Source organism: Ammospiza nelsoni, chromosome 2, assembly GCF_027579445.1.
Source record: "Ammospiza nelsoni isolate bAmmNel1 chromosome 2, bAmmNel1.pri, whole genome shotgun sequence".
NCBI classification, from domain to species: Eukaryota; Metazoa; Chordata; class Aves; order Passeriformes; family Passerellidae; genus Ammospiza; species Ammospiza nelsoni.
In genome coordinates, this window is record NC_080634.1 from 95,915,793 (window position 1) to 95,936,714 (window position 20,922).

Genomic DNA, 20,922 nt, shown 5'->3' on the forward strand with positions numbered 1-20,922 from the left:
CTGGGATCAGTTGCCATTAGCTGATTTGTGTTTCTCAAATAATGTAAAAGAGAGCCTGGTGCTATATTTAAACTTTGCTACAAGTAGCTGTCACCTGAGAAGTTTTCCACAAAGGAGGGTCTGAAATGCCCCTCAAAAAAGGGACAATTTCAATACAAAGTGGAATAGTCCCCCACTAACTTTTCGGAGGTATGAAAGTATTAAACAACCAAACTAAGAAAAAAAACATGGTAACAACAATCTTTCCTTGAAAGAGTTTGGAATTGTTCTGAAACTGAAACAGTTCTAATTATTTTTTCACTTGTAATGCTGGCCAGAAACTAAGTACTATGGGATAAAAAGGGTGCTACTGTGGAAAAGTAAGTATGTATGTAAGTTCAATGTTGTTGTACAGTATTTCACCACTCATAAACTGGGGATCTCAATTTGAGATAGATTATTTTATTTTTGGCTACAAAAAATCTACTGTAAAAGAATTTTAAAAAATTATTTCAATGTCATTCATGATAAACCAGCTTTAAAGTCAAGTAACACTGGTTTTTCAGTGGTTGACTGGAACACTGGAAAGATAATAGTGCCCTGCATAAAGAGAAAGAAATGTGTGCGCTGGGAAGAAGAAGACCAAAGAGTCTAAGAGGGAAGAGGGAGGAGTACACCCTGACAAAGGCCATGAAGAGTATAAGATCTTCTGGAGCTGGACTAAGAAAGTAAAACACAGGATTGCCAGGCCCCTGAGGGAAGAAATAGGCTATTACAGCCCTGCTCAGCTTTCCCTGGGGCCCCCACCCACTCCTTGCTGATGGGCCCAGACCCAGGTGGTGCCTTGGCAGTGCCAGCTTCCAGCTCTTTCTCCAGCTGCCTGTGACAGGGTCCCAGCTCCATCTGGCTGCTTGCCATGTCAGGGGTGCTGATGGGCACTGCTCTGTCCCCCAAGCTCCAGGGATGCTGCCCTGCAGGGAGGGCACGGCCATCCTCTGGCTCCTCCTCTTGCCTGGCTCCCTGGTGCCAAGGATCACCTGGGCTTCACTGCTCCACAACAAGGTTGTTAAAACCTTCCTGTGTATGGAGGCCAGCAAAACTCTGACTTAAAAATATCACGTCATATTTCCTTTTTAAAAACTGAATTAACGTAGTAAGCACTTTCCATCATCCTACAGGGAGTAAGGAATACTCCAGCACTGGGAACTGCATGGAAGGTTCTGCATTAAGTCCCTACACAGTAATAGAGCTCCGTGTGCACCAGCAGCTGCCTATTCCACAGAGGCACACAGCAACCTCCACCTATGCTCTGCATAGACAAAACCAAAGAAGGTTGATTTCTTCTGCACAAAACAAAATCTTTAAATGCTCCTTCAGACTGTCCAAATGTAAAAACCTGTGTGTGACCTCTCCTCTACTGTCACTGAGGCAGCAATGACTGTAGAAAAGTTACATCATGTAACTTTTGTCTATTCATACCCTCCACTTCAAAATAGACATCATGACCTCACATTTAGACAGCTAGAAACAATCTAATGGCTGAGACAATGCAATTTAACATAAAATAATCTGTTATGGTTGTTCTGGCTAGGAAATATGTGACAAAAATGTAGTGTCAACTGAGTTAACCATAGAAATAACATGCTGAAAAATTAAAATCTATCACACCTAATAATAAACATAGGTGAAAATTCCAACACAAATGGATTCTATGACCTCTTCTGCTTCACCACAGTGACTGGAGTAGAGTCCTGAGTAGGGCAGGCAATGCTCTCTGCTCTCAGAGCCAGGTGGTTTCTTTTGCAGGAGGTGTGCTGCACAGACCTGCCATAGAAGCTGTGCCTCTCCCAGGGCTCTACTGCATCACACAGATAATGTGCATGTACTTTAACGGCCACGGAGCTGAATGGGAGTCAAGAGACACTTGGCTGTTGCACTGACCTGCAGTACTAATTTAGACAAATCATTTTATTTCCTATAGAAAGAATAATATGTAGATACTTTCTACCGCAAAACTTGAGAGGCCTACAGACATAAAATACCATGCAAGAGATAAACACAGAATTTACCAAGAGCTAAATACTTTTTTCAGTTTCTCATTTGAATTCTATATTGGACAGGAAAGACTGCTAGCATTGTCCATTTAACTTTCTTGCATTATTGTTCTTTTTGGTGAATCTACAGGTCCAGACTTCCATTTCTGTAGAAAGACCTGACTTTCTGCAGGGGGAAGAAAAACTACTCTTTCTCCTCCACTTTCTGGTTCTTCCTCTATAATACATTTTTCTTAGATACAGCTGGGGGAAATTGGTTCAGGCCACTATCAATCTGCTTATTGCTTCTTATATTCACTGCTTATGAGTTTGTGGTCAAAAATATCCTATCATAAGTATGAAGGTTGTAGCCTTCCTTGACTGTACTATTTGGATTAGTGCTGTGAAGGAGCCATGAATAAGATCTCATTTAGTTTTAAATTCTACTAGAAGAGGACATCTTCTAGTTTTAAAGGGGTACAGAATAAACTGGAAACAAATACAGCCCCTCTCAAATAGGAAGCCTGAGAAAACATTGAATTAACACTGGAAACTGCCATTGGTATTTTTGGTAGAGAACTCATATTTCCTGAAATGACCACAAAACAAAGGCCATTTACAGAATAGGAAAGAGAAATTCTGCTCACTTCTGACCATGTTCCAGTGTGGTTGTATACAAAGCTCTTCTGGCACAGCAGGTATGCAGCTGCTCCAGGAAAATGCTGCTCCCAAGCTAATGATCACTGCTAGGAAGTGATTGTAAATTGTTATTAGGGTGAGCTCAAAGTGTACTGTAGTCATTTACCATAGCTCAGCTGATGAGCAGTAAAAGCAGTAACTCACTGGGTCCTGGTGATTCAGAAGCTTTCAGTCTTTATTGAGCAATGACTCCTTCAGATTGTGCCTTCTAAAAACAGTGTTCCCTGCCTTTCAGCTTTTAAATTTCATACCAAAAATCAAAACTCCCCTCACTATTGCTTATTCCACACACTTATTTGCTTTTATTTAAGTATTACATGTCCAATTTTTGCTCTTATATCACACGTTCTATGCAATAAAGGCTTACCAATACTCACCCAATAAAAGGGAAACAATTATTAATGATTTTAACTTCTAACGCCTCTTTGTTTACAATGGCCTATAAAAGTTTTCTCTCTACAAGCTGTCAGTCACATCTTTTTGCCTGTAAAATTTATTAGATCTTGGTGTAGGCATAATTCATCTTACTTTTCTAGTCCCTTGACAGATGTCTTCCTTTGCATTGTGCATGAGTTGTTCCTAGACCAATTCTTCATTTGACTTTGATATTTCAATACTCTAATGCCTTGTCATTCCAAAACATACACTGGAGTAAACAAGTTATTCTACCTAGTTTATCCATCTCTGTTTGCCTGAAGCATCATCAAACACAGTTTATTAAAACTGACGTGTGATTTACTATCTTATTACTCTCTTAATTATGATATTACACTGTCTATCTACCAGCCTGATATAAAGCTCCAGGAAGATTCACACAGCTACTTTGAATGTCCCCAGTTTTGGGCAATCAGGAGATTTTAATTTTTATTGAAAACAGTCATAATTTTTTCCAAGAAACAAGGAAAACAGATATTAGAAAGAATGCCCTATTATACACTAACATGAAAAAAATTAATTTTCCCTAAAATTAATTTTCTAATGACATTTTCAAATATGCTAATCTAAATGTGATTAAAAAATAATTTTTATGGCTCCAATACAGTCTGTTTGAAACATTTAATGCTAACATTCCGCAATCACAGCCCTTGACTCTGGGCATGTTTGCAGACATGATGCAATGTTCTGCATGAGGACCCCATCTGGGCTAACAAGACTGTTTATTGTTAGGGTTAATAAGCCCAGGCAGAACTCTGAACTAGACTACATTGCTGGAGAGCTCCAGCTTTGAAGTTCAGGCTGTCAGGGGTAAGTCTGCATGATTAGCATGTACTACATGGAGATACAAACTGCTTCTCTTCACTGATACTAGAACCCACCACTTCAGGAATCAGATACGTTAACTGCATTATAGAGTTCATATAAAAAACTCTCACTTCTCTTTGTCTTTTCAGGAATGCAGTTAAATAGATTCTGAGATGACTCAGATTATTAGTTCATATTATTCAACAAAATGAATTCAGTACAGGTGGAGGGACAGTAAGCGTCTCTTGAAATATATTTATTTAGGAAAAAATGAAATAGAAATTCAAATATGACTTTGAAATTATCATGTTTGCCACACAGAAATAATAAAATTAAGTCCTTTTCGCTAATTTTTCTTAGATCTTGTATTTTCACTTCAAGTATCCTTTGCAGATATTAAACAGAAAATTACTTACCCCAGAAAATTGAATAAATGGTATTTCATGATGTCAGTTGCAGATCTTTTATGAGTTTCAAGACAAAAAATACAATGCAGAACAGGATCAAAGGAAAATAACCAAAAAGTCCCAAGATGAACCTCTCTCTTTTGAGAAGTATTCAAATTGCATAGAATACTTCATACTTATTAATCAGGAGGCTTATGAATTTTTTTTTTCATACATTCAATCTCTTTTTTTTTTTAATTTTTCACTTTATATTTCCCCCTGAAGGTGGCATTCACAATGAGTAAATACTAGGAATATTGGTACACAGGAAGACTCCTTAATCCAGAATAAAGTTCAAGCAAGGTAGAACTGTAACAGCAAAAAGAATTTTGTGAGAGGGAAACTGGAATTTATTTTATTGCCTTCTTACATGCGCCTTTGATGTACAAGTTAACCTTTTTTGTGCTTTCAAACATTTGGAAATTGGGTAGCAATGTAAACATGTTGTACAAGCTGAACTGATGTGGCTCTATGATTTCTATTTCACTACAAGGAGGAAGCTGAGCCACAAAAGAATGGACTGACTGGGAAAAAGGGGCAAATCCCAATTTCAAACAATAACAAGTCCTTTGTTGCTGCTGATGCCTTCTCAATTCTTTTCTCTGCTTTGAGTTTTGTTCTATGCTTCAATTTTCTTCCTCTGCATCACAGAATGAATGAAAAACTGAACAACAACTTAAAGACCTCTTTGAGTGTGTTGTGTAGAGTCACCAATGCTTTCTGAAATATGTAATTTCCAAGAGCTCTGGTGTTCAGTGATTAATGCTGAAGGTAGGCAAACCTCTTAAAGAAAGTTTGATATTTAAAAGGATTTTAAAGCATTAAGTGACATAAATTTCAATTTCTTTTCCATGGATGCAATTCAATTTTTTGAAAAGTCACATGTTGTGAAGTCACACAGAGGTGAATTTGCCAATAATGGCACTTAGCATAATGCAGGATTTTAATTTTATTTTTTCTCTAAGGTATCTGAAGATCTTTTGATCTTTCTTCCAATTCAGTATATTGTCCTTCTATGCATTGATCTAGTTGAAGTATAAATACCACAAGAATGTAAACAAACAACACCATTTCCCTCAGATTGTTTTTCAGAGCTAATACTACCCCTCTTCAAAATCACAATAGACATTTACTATATAATTTTAAATTGTCAACAACTGTACAAAACCCAGGATATAATGCATATACATATAGGTATAATGGAAAAAATATTTTAAGAGAAAATGTTCACCTTCATGTGTGTTTGTATTCTGATCAAAACTAGTTAATTAGAGAAATAACAACAGGTACATTAAATTCAGCAAAGCATCCACACTTGCCTGTTCAAAAGTATTCTTTTGAAATTCTTCAAATCCAAAAATATCTAATACTCCAATTTCAAACACCTGGTCACTGGGGAAAAAAAAGATATTACAGATAATAAGAATTCAAGCAAGTGAATAATACATCTGTTGTTTTTGACAGAAGTATTTCTGTTCTAGGACAAAAGCAGTCTGTATTTCAAAAACATGGATGAAATACACAAGCAGACCATGTACAGAATAGAATCAAAATTCTACTCAAAACCTATTATACGGAACAGAAATAAAAAAGCAGGGTTCAAGATTGCTTTAGCAGCTATGCTAAAAACTTAATTTGTAAGAGAAGGAAAAAAACTTCCTAAAGTCCGGTTTCTAAGAATATAGGTACTCATTTTCTGATATCAAGGAAAACCATTTCAGGGAAGTTTCAAAAATGCCTGGTTACAATCAGTTATCCTTTCCCATTTATATTTCTTTACAGTCAGGATTGCTTCTACAGAATGTACTTCAAGGGAAACCTGTTAAGCACAAGTCCTCTCTGTGTCAGCATCAAGTGAATTTCTGGGCTCAGGCTGCCCAAGAGGTTACAAGTCCCAGGGGAAAGAAAGTCGGGGGTCAGGCCTGAAGAAAGCAGATGTTCCTTCTCTGTATAAATAAAAGAGTAGCTGCTGATGTTGCATCTGATTTGTTGTCTGTCACTGCATGCATTCAGGGAAGGGATTTTATTGTGGACAGGAGTGGAAGGATCAGGGTAGAGCAGTCACCTAGAATTTGGACAGAAGAAATGGGATAAGGACAGAGGTATTACTATTCTGTACTTGGGACTGAGTCATTGTAAGCCTGATTTGGAGGAGAAACTCAATTCACTCAGTGAGCAAATTGAATATTTTGGGTATTCTGTTGCCTACTTTGCAACAATAATACGGCAGACTGCTTGTTGTGAGATCCTTCCGTATTTTTTTTCTCCATATTCCACGTTTCCTTGATGTCTAAAGCTCTGTGCATATCAGGCTACAGATGTAAGGGAGAAAAAAGTGAACCACTGTTGAAAGACATAAATATGTTTCCATTGCAGTCATTGTAACCCCCTACCATGCCATTAGATGAGGATCCAGCCCTAAAAATAAATTCCTGTAGAGCAAACAAACAAAGTAAAATCATTTGAAAAAACCGCATAATTTAAAACAAGCTGGGAAAAACAATCCTCAGGGGCAAGCAGAGCCTTTATCAGAAATCATGCCCAAGAAGTTTGTCTTCATTTCAAAAGCACACTAGTTCAATGCACTACTGATTGTCACAGGACTGGCTGTGTGCATAAATGTCAGACATGGATTGTTACATAATAAATCTAGTCCAGAATGGCTTTGCTGGGCAGGGGAGGTTATCGGGAGGTCGATTAGCCTCCAAGGGAATTTCTACAAGAAAAAGCATAAAGCTGTATCACCACATCCATCTCTAGCAATGAATGCAATTTAAATTGGGTTTTAAAATGTAAGCCACATTCACAACTGCTCCTGATTAGAGGGGGGGTGTACATTCCTTGTCAGAACAAGTTTTCAACAAAATCTGTCCATTTATAGAAAGAAAAATTAATTTTTAAAAAACAAACTGCTTCAGAGAATGAATATTGAAAATCCAATTGTTATTTAAATTTGTTTTGGGGAAAAAAGAGAAGCTTGAAATTTTAGAATACTTTATGGGTTTTCACCCTCTTTTTTTTTATTTTCTTTTCTTTTTTCCCATTTGTATGTAGCCTTCCTTGTAGGAAGGCAAACCACAAACTGCTGTGTAGCATTGTACAACAGCTGAAATATTGCATTATATTTCACAATTTTTGAGAACTACTTAATGCAGACAAAACAGCTTATCACTTCTCTGACTGAATTCAATTCATAATTTGAGACTGAATTGTTTACATCCCTGTTGAGTCTGGGACTGTTATTTTGTCAAATTAGTCTCTATTACTTTCCCTCAAGGAATATATAAACATTTGCATTAGGAAAAGACCAATACAAACTGACTTAATGAATTATTAAAAGTCAGGCAAAATGGGAACCTGATCCTAGCTTCCAAAACTGGGTAGAAGCCTTAGTGCATTCCTTATCAAAACTCTGATATTTGTGACAAATGTACAGGCTTGCAAATATACTGGAGATGCATTTGTTGACAGAAAAACATGTAGTCTCAGTGTTTTCATGAACTTCTCTTGATAATTTTGGTCTAGTATTATTAGGAGATGCACACACCACATTAAAAGAGCTGGAGGTTTTACATAATTAATATCTTGCCTACGGGGTAAGCACAGAACACTAGGCTCTGTATCCTCTACAACACGGACATTTTACTATTACAATGTGCTTTTTATGTGCAAAATCTCTTCAACCATGATAGCAATTTTCTGTATTAAATTATGGCTCAGATTTTGAAAACTAAATAACAACTGACAATACAACATCCAAATTAAAAGCATTGCTTTATATGTGGTTGCAAATTACTTTGTTCTTTTAATCTTTCTTCTTGTCTTCCTCTTTTTCATATCACTTTTCTTGCCAGAAGGAGGGGCCATATATCTTTCTACTGGTTAGCTGTCAATCATGTTAATTCCAGCAAAATTACTTTCCTTAAATAATCATAGCAGAGATTCCCAAGGCAAAATAAAGCATGAATGATTGCATGTTAACAAATGAAAGGACACGTCACCAGGGTCTAAGAGAACAAATATTAGAAAAAGGCACTTTTTGTTCTGAAAGATTTTCTTATTTTATGGTTACTAATAATCACTGACATATTTCTTCATTGTATTTCAGATATTAACATTACTATGTATAACTAAAAGAACTCTGGTTTTAATGGGGACTGAGACTTTGATTTCAAGTTTGAAAATATTTCCCAGAATATAAAGTAGAAAAAAAGAATTTGCTGATGTTTGAAAAACATTTTATCTCTTATATCAGCACACAGGTGTAAATACTTTTAAAAAAGCATGGATGTTCACTATAGGTAATTTTGGTTTTCTGATACACAAAAGAGCGTTTCAGCTTACAATATTTTGCAATGTCTCCAGCTTTGCCTTTTTTCCTCACAACATCTCTGTAAAGATATCCTTATGGACTAGAAATATCTTTTTAGTTTTGTAGACCTAACAACTATATTATAAAGAAACTATATAAAAATTCCCTGCAACTCCTAAAAACAACACATGTACAGAAGATATCCTGTCAGATAACCTCTACCTTGGCAGACATCTTGTCATTCATCAAGAGATGCTCTCAAACCATTTGCCATTCTTGGCAAGGTGAACAAAACTCCCTTTACAGTACATCTGACCCAGTGCTTCAGACAAACCTACAGAATGTTATTTGTTCACTTTTATTTCATTGCAAATGGTACTTAGCTCCAAAAACCATAGGGTCCATTCCTTTTGTTATCCTTTGCCATCTGCCAGCATAGAGCAGTGAGATGAATCTGTTGGGGGAGGGAAACGCACCTTTTCATCCGCCCAAGACACAACAGCTCTTGCTCTTCCTCCAACTGCTGCCAGTAATGAGGAAGGCTTATGTCTGATCTGGATATACTGGAAGTGATACCGATTAATGAGGAAATATTTCTCTGATTAGAGGAAGTATATAGCCTAGTCTTCAAATGAGGTCCTTCAGAATCCTAATTAAAAAGCCCTTGGTTTTCCCAGGGGAACAGATTATGCCTGTTGTCACAAACACAGTGCTTGAAGGGAACAGGCTGAATACTTCCAGTTGGATAGGTTCCTCTTCATCTCAAACAATTATAAAAAAAAATTAATTTCTGAAATGTTTGAGGGAGATTTTTCAGTAGTCTGAAAATTTTGCTGAGATTTGATGACATTGCCATGTCTCTCAGATATCTTGCTCAACAAGTGTAATTTTTATTTTAATATTAACTTACCCAGGTATGAGTGGTGCATACAGAGAAGGTGGCTGCACACAACAGAAGGAAACACTGGCTCCATATCTGACAGACATTTTTTTGAGTGGCTTGACAGTTATGGCAGGAAAGAAGAAGTATATTTGCCAGTGGACTCATGATCTATAGCTCTTTCATTAGTAGCACATACTCTTCCTCAGCTCTTTTAAGTGAAATTTGTTCTGTGCTTTTAAAAATGGCATTATCTAGTTAAATGAAACACTCGAAATTATCCAGAACTAAGCAGATTTCAAATTATGATATTATGCACCTAATTATATTACATGCTTTCAGTTTGTTTTAAAGACTTCTTTACCTCCAGATATAGAAACAATTCTCATGATGCTGTGGGTTAAGGCTTTGAACAGGAAGTTCCTTTCCCTCCTTCCTGCACTCCCAGCAAGCTTCTACTGAGTTTTGTAATAGATAAATAAATGTTTTAAGGTTTATTTTCTGAGTTTTTTTTTTTCTGAAGTTAGGAAGATTTCTATTCCAGAGTATCATGTTCTATAAATCAGATAATGTATTAAGAATTTTGTAAATGAGACATCTGAGGTCCTTTCTTCACCCAAATAAGTGTTCCTATTGCTACTCTTTGACACTACTTGAATTTTGATGGATATGAGTATACAGTCAGAATATAAAAGCTTTAAGAAACTACCTCTTTAGAAATGATCTGTATGCTCTGTGTACAACAGAAATCTTTGGCTGACCTGGTGGTACAGACAGAAAGCACGACTGAATGCCAGCTTTCTTTGTTTGCCTGCAATGCTGTCACATAAGAATCTCAGAATGGGTCAGGTTGGAAGTGACCACAGTGGGGTCATCTGGTCCAACCGTCCTGCTCAAGCAGGGCCATCCCAGAGCACATGGCACAGAACTGCATTCAGATGGCTTTTGAATATCTCCAGTGAAGGAGATTCCACAGCCTCCCTGGGCAGCCTGTTGCAGTGCACGGTCACCCACACAGTTAAAAAGTTGTTCCCAATGTTCAGGTGGAACTGCCTGTGCATTAGGTTCTGCCCAGTGCCTCTTGCAATGCTGAGCAGAGCCTGGCTCCATCCTCTGACACTGTTCCTTTAGATTTTATAGACTGAGATGAGGTTCCCCTCTCAATTGTCTTTTCCCAAGACTAACAGGCCCAACTCTCTCAGCTTTTTCCTCATAAGAGAGATGCTCCAGTCTCTGAATCACCTCTGCAGCCTTCCATTGAACTTGTTTAAGGAGCTCCACGTCTTTCTTCTGCTGAGGAATCCAGAGTTGGATACAGCATTCCCAATGTGGCCTCAGCAGGGCTGAGCAGAGGGACAGGATCACCCCCCTCGAGCTGCTGGCACTGCTCTTCCTGATGCACCCCAGGACGCCATCAGCCCACCTGGCCACAAGGACACACTGCTGGCTCACAGACAGCTTGTTGTCCACCTGTACCCTGAGGTCCTGCTGCCCAGAGCTGCTTTCCAGCAGGTCAGCCCCCAGCCTGTCCTGGCACAGAGGGCTGCTCTTCCCCAGGTGCAGGACCCTGCCTTTGCTGAATTCCAGGCAGTTCTCCCCTGCCCATCTCTGCACCCTGCTGAGGTCCTTCTGAAGGGCTGCACAGCACCCTGGGGTATCAGCCACTCCTCACAGCTTTGTGCCCTCAGTGAACCTGCCGAGGAGACATCTATCCCATCATCCAGGTCAGGTATGAATATGTTAAACAATACTGGCCCAGTAATGGACCCTGAGGGTGATTGCAAGTGAGAGGTCTCCAGCTAAACTCAGGCCCTCTGGGACCTGCTGTTCAGCCAGACTTTATCTACAAAATATTTATCAGCGTTTAACTGGTCTTATCTACAAATAGAGACAAGCTTTTCTAACTAGCTGATAAAAAAACATGCCTTAAACTTACTAGCAGGCAAGAAACACAGTATCAAGATTTTCTCAGGGATATATACCTAATCAGCTTGTTTTCCATGAGAAATGGAAATCAATACATCACAAGAATCCACACACATTCTTAAATCTCCATAAAGAAAAAGCCCTCTTGCAGAATGAGTCAGGAACTGTTAAAATATTACCTTAAATAATTTAATTACTCATTTGGATCACCAGATCCAACTTCGCCAACATGCAATCAATTACATTGAAATGCCACATTAAGGCAACCATGAATCTACAAAACTGAAAATCAGCATACTTGTCTGAGTAAACTTTGAAGAGTTAGGAGTCTTAAGAAGAAATTCACTGAGACTATCTTGATAATAATAACATCAGTAGAATGGGAAATCCTTATATAGATGAGTGAAGATAAATATCAATAATTAAAAAAATAATTATAAGCACCTGTGAGAAATGTTATTAGCTTTCTTCTAATCCCAGTCTAGGGGCCAATTATGGCAAAATAATTTCTCCACAATAGATTTTTAAAAAATATTATCAGAATGAATAAAGTAAACAAATTTCAGATCTCACAACCAGTCTAAACTAAAATCCTAAAATGTAGGATTTTAATTTAGTTAAAACTTGACAAAATTATAAGTTTTTGTGAAAGAGAACAATGTTTATAAAGGTACATTATCTTACTTAACAGAAACATTAAAATTCTTGTTTTATACCTATTGAGTAGTATTTCAAAGTAATTAATTTGCTGGATTCTGGCAACACTTTTTATTTGCTGTACTTCATACCTTTAGAGCTCGGTCTTTGAAGTTTTTCACAGAATCATCTACCCTTTGCTTAGACCTAATGATAATAATTCCTTTTATTTTGCCTAAAACCTGTAACAAGCTTTTCCTTAGTAAATATAAATCAACATTTGAGACCAAAATCAAGTATTTCAACCATAAAAGTTAAACATGGATAACCAGCTTCCTCAAAAATGCCAATAAGAAATGCTTCTTTTGGAGTTACTAAGCCAAGAAATCTAATTTTATTGCTTCATGAATTCTCACTGGTGTGATGGAAGTACAGCTAAGCTGCCTCACAACAGAACAGGAGAACTGAGTTAGAAACTTTATTCCAGGTTTCTGATGAAGGCTTCATCCCATCTGATAAGTAGCAATTTTGTCAGTTTCCAACGGAGGAATAGTGTGGCCTGGAATCTATCAGAGTTATGTAGTCACATAGGTAAATGTTGCGGTGCATCTTTCAGCTGCACCAAACTGGAGATATATTGCTGCTAATTGATAGCTGCTCAGATGTATTTGAAGTAAATCTGACCCAATAATCACAAATTCATTGCAGTAGTCCAACTTGCATCTAGAACTATTCTATGCCTTGATTTACTCCTCCAGTTTAAACAATATGATTAGGCTGGACTAAAACAAAAAAAGAAAAAAAAGCTGCATGTGAGGTACTTTAACTGAGGTTGAAATATCAGCAAAGGATGATAAACCTTATTTCCACTTAAAATAAGCTACTTAGCTTCAAGTTTGGAAAGGGAATGAAGCTGGTTTTGGCCTGATAAAACTAGCATACCTTGTCAGTACTGCCAATTAATCCTGAGCTGGTTAGCTTTCTATACCCAGCCTAATTGAAGAACTCTCCTTTTTCAAGCATAGATCTAATGTGTGGCCAGAGGAGACCATTGCAAATTCCTCATTTCTGATATATCAAGCTGGTTTTAGCTGGACTTAGAACCTCACACAGTCTTCAAGTTACCTCATAGGTAGAAATAGTTTCACTGAGAAATATTTTCATAAGATAGATGTCACCTCTTCTACCTAGGGATTGCACTAAAAGGAGACTTCAAGGTAGACAATGTACAAACAACTTTGACTTTCATTATCTGAAGATCCTATGATATCTAAAAATATAGGTTTATATTAACAACAGAAGTACACAACACCCTACTCTGAAAGAATGTAAAATATCAAATTGTAAAATTACACACTGAAAAGTAATTTCAAATAATTTTAATATTTTAAATATATCAATTCTAAATTTCTTTCTCAACAATCACTACAAAAAAGCTCGCTGTAATTAGAAATGCCTGAGCTGGATTGTTGTCCGTCACAGACATGCAGTGATCTAAGCCTCTGTTCCATAAATCCCAGGAATGAATGAGGAAGAATTGTGGCCTCATGCTACTGCCCTTCCTTGCTATATAGAGAGTATGTCAAATTAGGCCATGAACTGGAAAATTGCCCTAACTTAGTGTCACAAAGAGATAAGAAAAATCATTCCATGTTACTTCTGTTTGTTGTCAGCAGCAAGTGAGATACTTCTGGTGGTGTGTATATAATGACAGATAGATTTAAGGTGCAGAAAGGTGAGTTACTCATGCATGGTACCTTTTTCTCTTAGCTACACTTATAGAAGAGAAGAGATTTGCCACTAATTGGTCTATGAATAGGAATAAAAATAAGATTGTGAAATCGTCAAACTCTAAAAGAGGGTACCTTGTCCTATGCAGCCATTGAGAGATGATATAAAGAAAACATACTTAAGAAAGTTCCACAACAGCCATTAGTGGATTACCATTTACCAATAATTCCAAGCCACTTGTATTTTATGTTCATAAGAAAACTCAGCTGAGCATTTGAGCTGCTGAACTTTGATTAAGTCACATACATATGATCATCTAATTAGGTCTACTGTCTTAGTTTGTTGTTTTGATTCCACTGAGATTTCAGGTTTTTTGTTCCTTTAATTTGTTTCTTGACTGCTCCACTGATGCACATTAATTAGCATTCATTTTTCCAAGAAGCCATGCTGGATAGCAACAGCATCAAATTTAGAAGATGTCAACCTAGGGAACATTCTTAGAACATTTCAATCAGTTAAGTTTAAACATTCATTTGAAGACCTTTGAACAATATTCTGGTTTTAATACCCTGTGCTAAGGTCGCTTGACTTGGGAAGAAAGAACAAGTATGTTCTGCATTAAAAAAACACCAAGCAACATTTTTCATGTTGAAAGACTTAGCTTATTCTGTATTGTCAAATCCTAAAAGGCCATTAATTGTAACCACCAATCTAGATTACCACATGAAGTACCATGGCCCCCTACATAAGCAAACAAATAAACAAATATGTTACAGTAGAAGCAGTTAGAAGGAATAGCCAACGCTTTAAAGATTCAAGCATTACTGTCATGCTAATTTAAAGTTCTTTAAAACTTTATCAGGGTGCATTAAATTCCACCATTTAAAGGAATCATGTTTCTTTTAGGGTTCTGAGTTTGAACAGACAATGGAACACCTAATAGTTTCCAATGACTCTCCTACCTGCCACTCTCATCTTGATTTTGAAGGTAGCAGTTGATTGTGTTGACTAAAAAGCTAAATAAACGACCATAGAGAGATTTTGCCAAGAGATCCCGGTAAAATTCTGCAATCTCTATAGTGTGCCTCCGAACAATCGTGTCTCCTAAGAGAAAGAGCAGAAGATGGAGATGAAAGTGTGCTGTAAACTTTGCCTTAAGTAATTTTAGTCACAGTAAATTTAGCTACAATTGCTTCTCCTTTGCCAAACATTTACATGGTGTTAGCTTTTTTTTCTGAAGCCTCCAGTGCAAGATGAGAAGACTGTCAACACTTTAAAGATTTAAAGTTTGGAAATACATGCCTTTATACTTTGTTCAAAAGAAATGTGTATGAGTACTACACAGAACTAATATTTTACTGAAAATATTTTTTTCAGATTTTTTTCCCTAAGACACTCCTGTTGATTACAGTTCTTACTAATATTTTCTATTGATATCTAATCTGTTATCTTGACACACTTTTGTAACATTAATCAAGTTAGGAGCCCATCAGCATCACAGTGTGAAACTGTTTTGTTCCATATTACAAAGGCATTTCTAATTTAGTGGCCCAGTCTGATTTACTGCATGGCAGATAAGCCTACATATTCCTCAGAGGAAATATTTACAGGACCATACAAGAAGTAAGAAACAAAAAAATTGACAGCTTTTAAATTTTAAATCAGGAGGCTCAAAATGCCACCAGGCCTGATCTATGAGAATGTAAGCTTGGAAAAGATTACCTTTAAAATACTGAACATCAGTTGTTAAGGCTGAAGCAAGCTCATCTGGTGAAACCTGCAGCATCCCTGCCACTGAAAGGAAAAGAAAATGTAAAGAAAGACTGATTTATGGCATACTGCATATTTCATTTTTTTACAACAGGTTTGCTTCTGCAGATTTCTTTTTGAACAGTGAAAGAATTCAAACATTAAAGAAAAGGGTGCTGTCACAGGAGTAATCAAAATCAATGGACACATAAAATAGGATTACTATAATCACTATTTTGTGAAGTATTAATGTAACTCTATATTACATTACAACTTTCTTTCCCCTTCAAAGACTACTCCAGACATTCCCCAGGGTTTGGCAGACTTTCTGTGGTATTAGAGTGAAGGTATGCTACTCATTGACATTCTGTATCCATAAGCCACTTGAAGGAGATTTGTTAGTGACCAAGAGGGCAAACTTTAAAGCACAGAAACAAGAGTCCCTTTTCAGACATTGATTTTGAATGTAAGGAATTCAATTCAAGGCAAATTGTTCAGCTGTTGACAAGCAGCGCAAAAGCATTTCAAAACAAGACTGCACAAAGTGCACCGTACAATTTCTTTTGGCAAACGATAGCATTAAATATGACATTTAATTAGCTAATTTGCAATACTGGCATTTTATTTCATCCCATAAAAATCTGTAATTTATAAAACACCCAAGTCAATTGGATACTGTCTTCCCACAGTAACTTATGAATTTTCAGAAGCCATTTCTTTTTGTCTCCCTGGAGCTGTGTTTCCATCTGTCGGTGGAACAGTGCAATTTCCCTGCAGCGGGAGCAGCGGGCGACGCTCCGGGGTTGTGTCCCACTGACCTTGCTCCAGGAGCTGCAGGTCTGACACGAACGCTGTCTCAGCATCTGTCAGGGCTGTGAAGCGAATGTCTCCAAGATGCAGAATTGCTGACAGAATCACAAACAGGTTCTCCACCTCCTGCACATTTTTTTTTCAGAATTAAAGATAAAGAAAAGATCTGTTGGACACACCAGTGAAAGGCAATGCTTTATATAAATATAAATTCTGTTAGTTTGGATCATTAGCATTTGATAAGTTGAAAAGCATTCACATTTGAATTATTAACAGGAAATTTGAAAACAAACTGGAACCTAGCTAGGACATGAACCAACAAAATTACTTTTTATTTCCTTGTTTTGATGTCACATTAACCACTGGTTTAAGAAAGTTTTTCCCAATGTTATAAAAATACTGAAATATCTTTCATGGATGCACTGTTTCTGCAAGAAAAAAAACATATCTTGTCCATAGAGAATTTTCATTGAGACAATTTCTGTATCTGGGAACAGCAAGGGTTTTTTTGCCTCAGCCAACTGAATTCACAGTGTCCAGCTCTATAGGTTCCTGGTATTAAAAGCTGTAATTAAGGTCCAAAAGAAACAAAAACAACTTTCCTTACCCTCACACTTTCCCTCTGAGATTGCACACTCTTCTGCGATGTCTCAGATTGGGAAGCAGTTATCTTTAAGGGTAGATTTCTTCTGACCTCATTTTTATCACAGCAAGAAGAGAACTAACTGTCTTCAGTTGTTTTGGTTGGTTAATTATATTTAAAATATTTTTAAATTCAAGGAAAAATATGCTCTGTGGAATATGAACCTTAAATCCTAAAATATGGAAAGCATTGTGTGTTTTTGGAAGTTTTTTATTTTAAGGTCAGTTATATAACAATGGTGCTTCTTAAAACAGGAAACCTGATATCCACTATAACATTACATGGTATTATGTACAACAAAATTAATTGATAGTTCTTGAAATATTTTTTTTAAATAATATTTAGAGCCTGATTCTGCTGAAACTGCAGAAGTAACAGTGAGAAATTTCACTTATCAGAATTTGAAGACTAAGATTATACATACTCTACTAATGAAATACTTCGTTAATACATCCTCTTTTTTTTTTTTTCACGTTTTCTTCTTCATTTCTTCTTTCCCTGATAAATATGCTAGTCATCAAAGGACATTAGAAAAGCTTAAAGTCTTTCTGGGATATATTACAGCACCTCCAGTCCTGTTTAAGCAAGTTTGCTTTCTAAAATACACTTTAAGACAAGAATGTCAGTCTCTTACTGTATGAGAGAGGTGTCAATAGTGCAACAGTGTATTTTAGTATTACATGGTACCAAAGCTGAAGATTCAAAATATCCAATATATACAGAGAAAGTCTGAACAAGATAACTCTTAAAATAGAAGCAGTCATGCTAATATAGCATTCAAACTAGGGTGCTATACTCTGCTTCTTGGGATGTATCTCAGGCAAGATGAAGTGGCACACTGGCAGTGCACACTCCTTGTTTGTAGGTTAACTCTTTCAGAACTGGTTTGGGGGTTCGTGCGCAGCACTGAACAACAATGGGCTGGGACAGCTTCTGATTGTGGTGATTTTGGTAAGGTCTCGGGTATATTTCACATTCCAGATTATCAAACACTTTATCATTGTGTAAGATGCATGCTTCCCCACCTTTAAATCAGTAGCTGGTTTTAATAAACACTAATATTCTTTGGAAGATAGCATTAATGACTGCTAAGGAATTTTTATGTAGTTCTTAAAAAAAAATTATCTACTCTATCATTAAATTTGGCTAGGTAGTCAAAGAATGATACATACAGATGTCTCCCTGTACCTCAGAAGTAATGGGTAGAAATTTTAGGAATGTGTTTTATCTACATATTGCCCTCTAACATTCAGCACAGGAGATCAGCCTGCAGTACTTGAGAGTTTCACAGATTTCTTGTCCCCTAAATATTATTCTAATACTGCCTAAATACAGACCAGGTTTTAAGATGTTGACACTTTTCTGAGAGGTAACTTCTTTTCCAGAATTTTGAGGGAAATAAATTATAGGACTCAAAAGAATACTGTGTATGAAGCATTCTCAGAAAGCTACTGCAGGCTTATAAATCATGATTCATTTAGCATTCATTTATTTGGTTATGGGCTGAACCTTATCGATTTCTGGATTTCTGGGCCACACACTGGGCCCCTCCCTGGGGGTTCCCCTGTCAAGGGAAACCCTCCTGGAGTGGTTTGGTGTCAGGAAAAGGAGAAGCACAGGACTTTTTCAGCCTTCAGCTTCTTGTTTATTGTTATCTTATCTAGAGTTTTGCATGCTGTCTATACCAGACTCTGTGTGCTGGAAGAGCACAGCAAAAATGGCTAGTAGTCTCTTGTTACAAGGTCTTTTAAGACTAAACTATCCAATTAAGAACTGACATCAAGGTTATTTTCCCTTCTAACCCAATGACTGATCCCTTGAATCCCACAATGTGGACTTTTCTGTCCAATTACAGAACATCACCCAAACCATGAAGAAGAAGGAAGAAGAAGCAGCTCAGGACGACACCCTATATCCTCCATCTTGTTCCCACCTACAACATACTAAAAATCCCAAAACCTAAATTTCTCACCCAAGTGACACACTACACTACTCTCTATAATCTATTTCACACTTTTGTGGACTCTAGTCTATCTTGAAGTTTTGGAACCTTTCTCCATGAATGAGGGTCAAAGTCAGTGTTTCTCTGGGGATCAGAACCTCTCAGAGCAGACAGAGAAATATTCCCTGTGCTCTTGCTTTCCACAGAACCCCTTCCTCAACAGAACAGAAACATTCATGAAAGAGCAAGAGAGATCCAACAAACTGAACACTGGGCTTAATCCAGAAGTGTCTGTACCTTTTGTTATTGAAATTTGCTAGTACAGATCCGCTAAAAGTAAGGAATAATATTGTCATATATAGCCATGTGTGTTCAATTTTGTACATGGCCTCATGAACATTCATGAAAATAAACCCTACTCTTCCTTACATTGAAAGGTGACACTTTTTACTCCCTTAACTAAGAATGCCAAACAGCTCCATGGTGTACCACTACAACCACAGAAGTCTAAATTTCCCACCTAAAGAACAGCTTCAGCAGATTCACAAAATTTTTGCTGATCCTTTTTTATTACAACTGCTGCCCGTCTGTCATTTTTTATGAAGTTTTAACTTAGAGTTACATTAACTTTTGGTCCTCTTCTTTCTAATGATATTGTACAGGAGTAAGTTCTTACCTCCTTCTAAAACTACTGTTGCAGAAGTGCTCCAGCTACAGTGTGCAAGGTAGCATCCACATTTGTAAGAAAAATGGGGAGTTTGTTAAGCACTGCAGTATCCTGAAGGGATGCACAGTTTACATGAATTCTTATATTCATCCCTCTATTTCTTCTGATTTCTGTCACACCTCTCTCCTCTAAAACCTCTTCTTGATTAATTTTCCAAATTATCGTCTTTAGTTTCATAGAATTAAAGACAAACAGCAGGCCTATCTTCTTGTTGCTTTTGGGGAATTAAGTCAGCTCTTTCAAGTTACCTGGCTCTAATTTTGTTTCCTAAATAGGTATTTACTTCTTTTCAGGTGCTGTTAGCATATGTGTGTTTCATGAAATTAATAAGGATGGGAGATAATAAGGAAGAGGAAAAAATTTCCGTGGCTTTTATGAGGTGTCATATGGGATTTGATTGCTTCTTTTTATCTATGTAATTTAATTGTTCAGAGTATTGTACCTTGAAGCTGTTTTGTGAATCTTTAAAAACGAAAAAGATTTACATTGTTGGTTCTGTGTCTAATTAAAAGTGATTACAGTAATTTCCCTGGAGTGAACTAGTGCTGTATTTGTTTCAATGTCTTAACTAACAGGAAAAAAAAAAAAAAAAGACAGAAAGGAGCTTCTTCTAGCCACAAAAGGTTATCTGTGAGTTACTTATGACCTGATTTCAACTAATATGGTTATTTTAGCCAAAAATAACATATGGTCATGTAACTTACCAGGCTATTGAATCCCAGAGCACCTAGAGCTTGCTTTAGTATGGTTAATTTCTCCCTGTTTTGAGGGTTGGCTGCTAACATCATCTCTTCTAATGCAGTCTGGCTTAGATACCTGCACAGAGGAAAAACAGCATATCTGGTATTTACAAGGTGGTACATGATCAAACTTTTGAAGTTAAAGTCCAGCTTTACATTTCTAGCCAGAGGTTTATTGCAGATTTTTCTCAGCCTTTGGAAGGAGCAGTACCAGTGACAGAATGTTCTGTATTTCCTAAACTTTTGCTTAAGACTCCCTCCAATCCCAGCTTTTGCCCTACATGGCAGCTGAAATTTCAAACTGGGTTTATACCACTGCCAGTTTGGCCACTCTTGCACTACCAGAGATTCCCCTTCAGAAGGCAGATTTGAGGAGAACCTCTGATAGCTCTGACTGCTCTAAATTCCCCTCTTGCTGACGAGGGAA

General features: G+C 37.1%; 1 protein-coding gene across 1 annotated transcript in view; it reads right to left on the minus strand.

Moving 5' to 3' along the window:
• MYO16 (myosin XVI) overlaps positions 1-20,922 on the minus strand; it is a 278,025-nt gene that overhangs the window by 98,000 nt on the left and 159,103 nt on the right. The window contains exons 17-21 of the mRNA XM_059465978.1: positions 20,460-20,571; positions 16,452-16,569; positions 15,607-15,678; positions 14,847-14,988; positions 5,719-5,791 (exon numbers count right to left, since the gene is read on the minus strand). Coding sequence (XP_059321961.1) covers positions 5,719-5,791; positions 14,847-14,988; positions 15,607-15,678; positions 16,452-16,569; positions 20,460-20,571 — 517 coding nt within the window. The remainder of the gene's footprint in view (positions 1-5,718; positions 5,792-14,846; positions 14,989-15,606; positions 15,679-16,451; positions 16,570-20,459; positions 20,572-20,922) is intronic.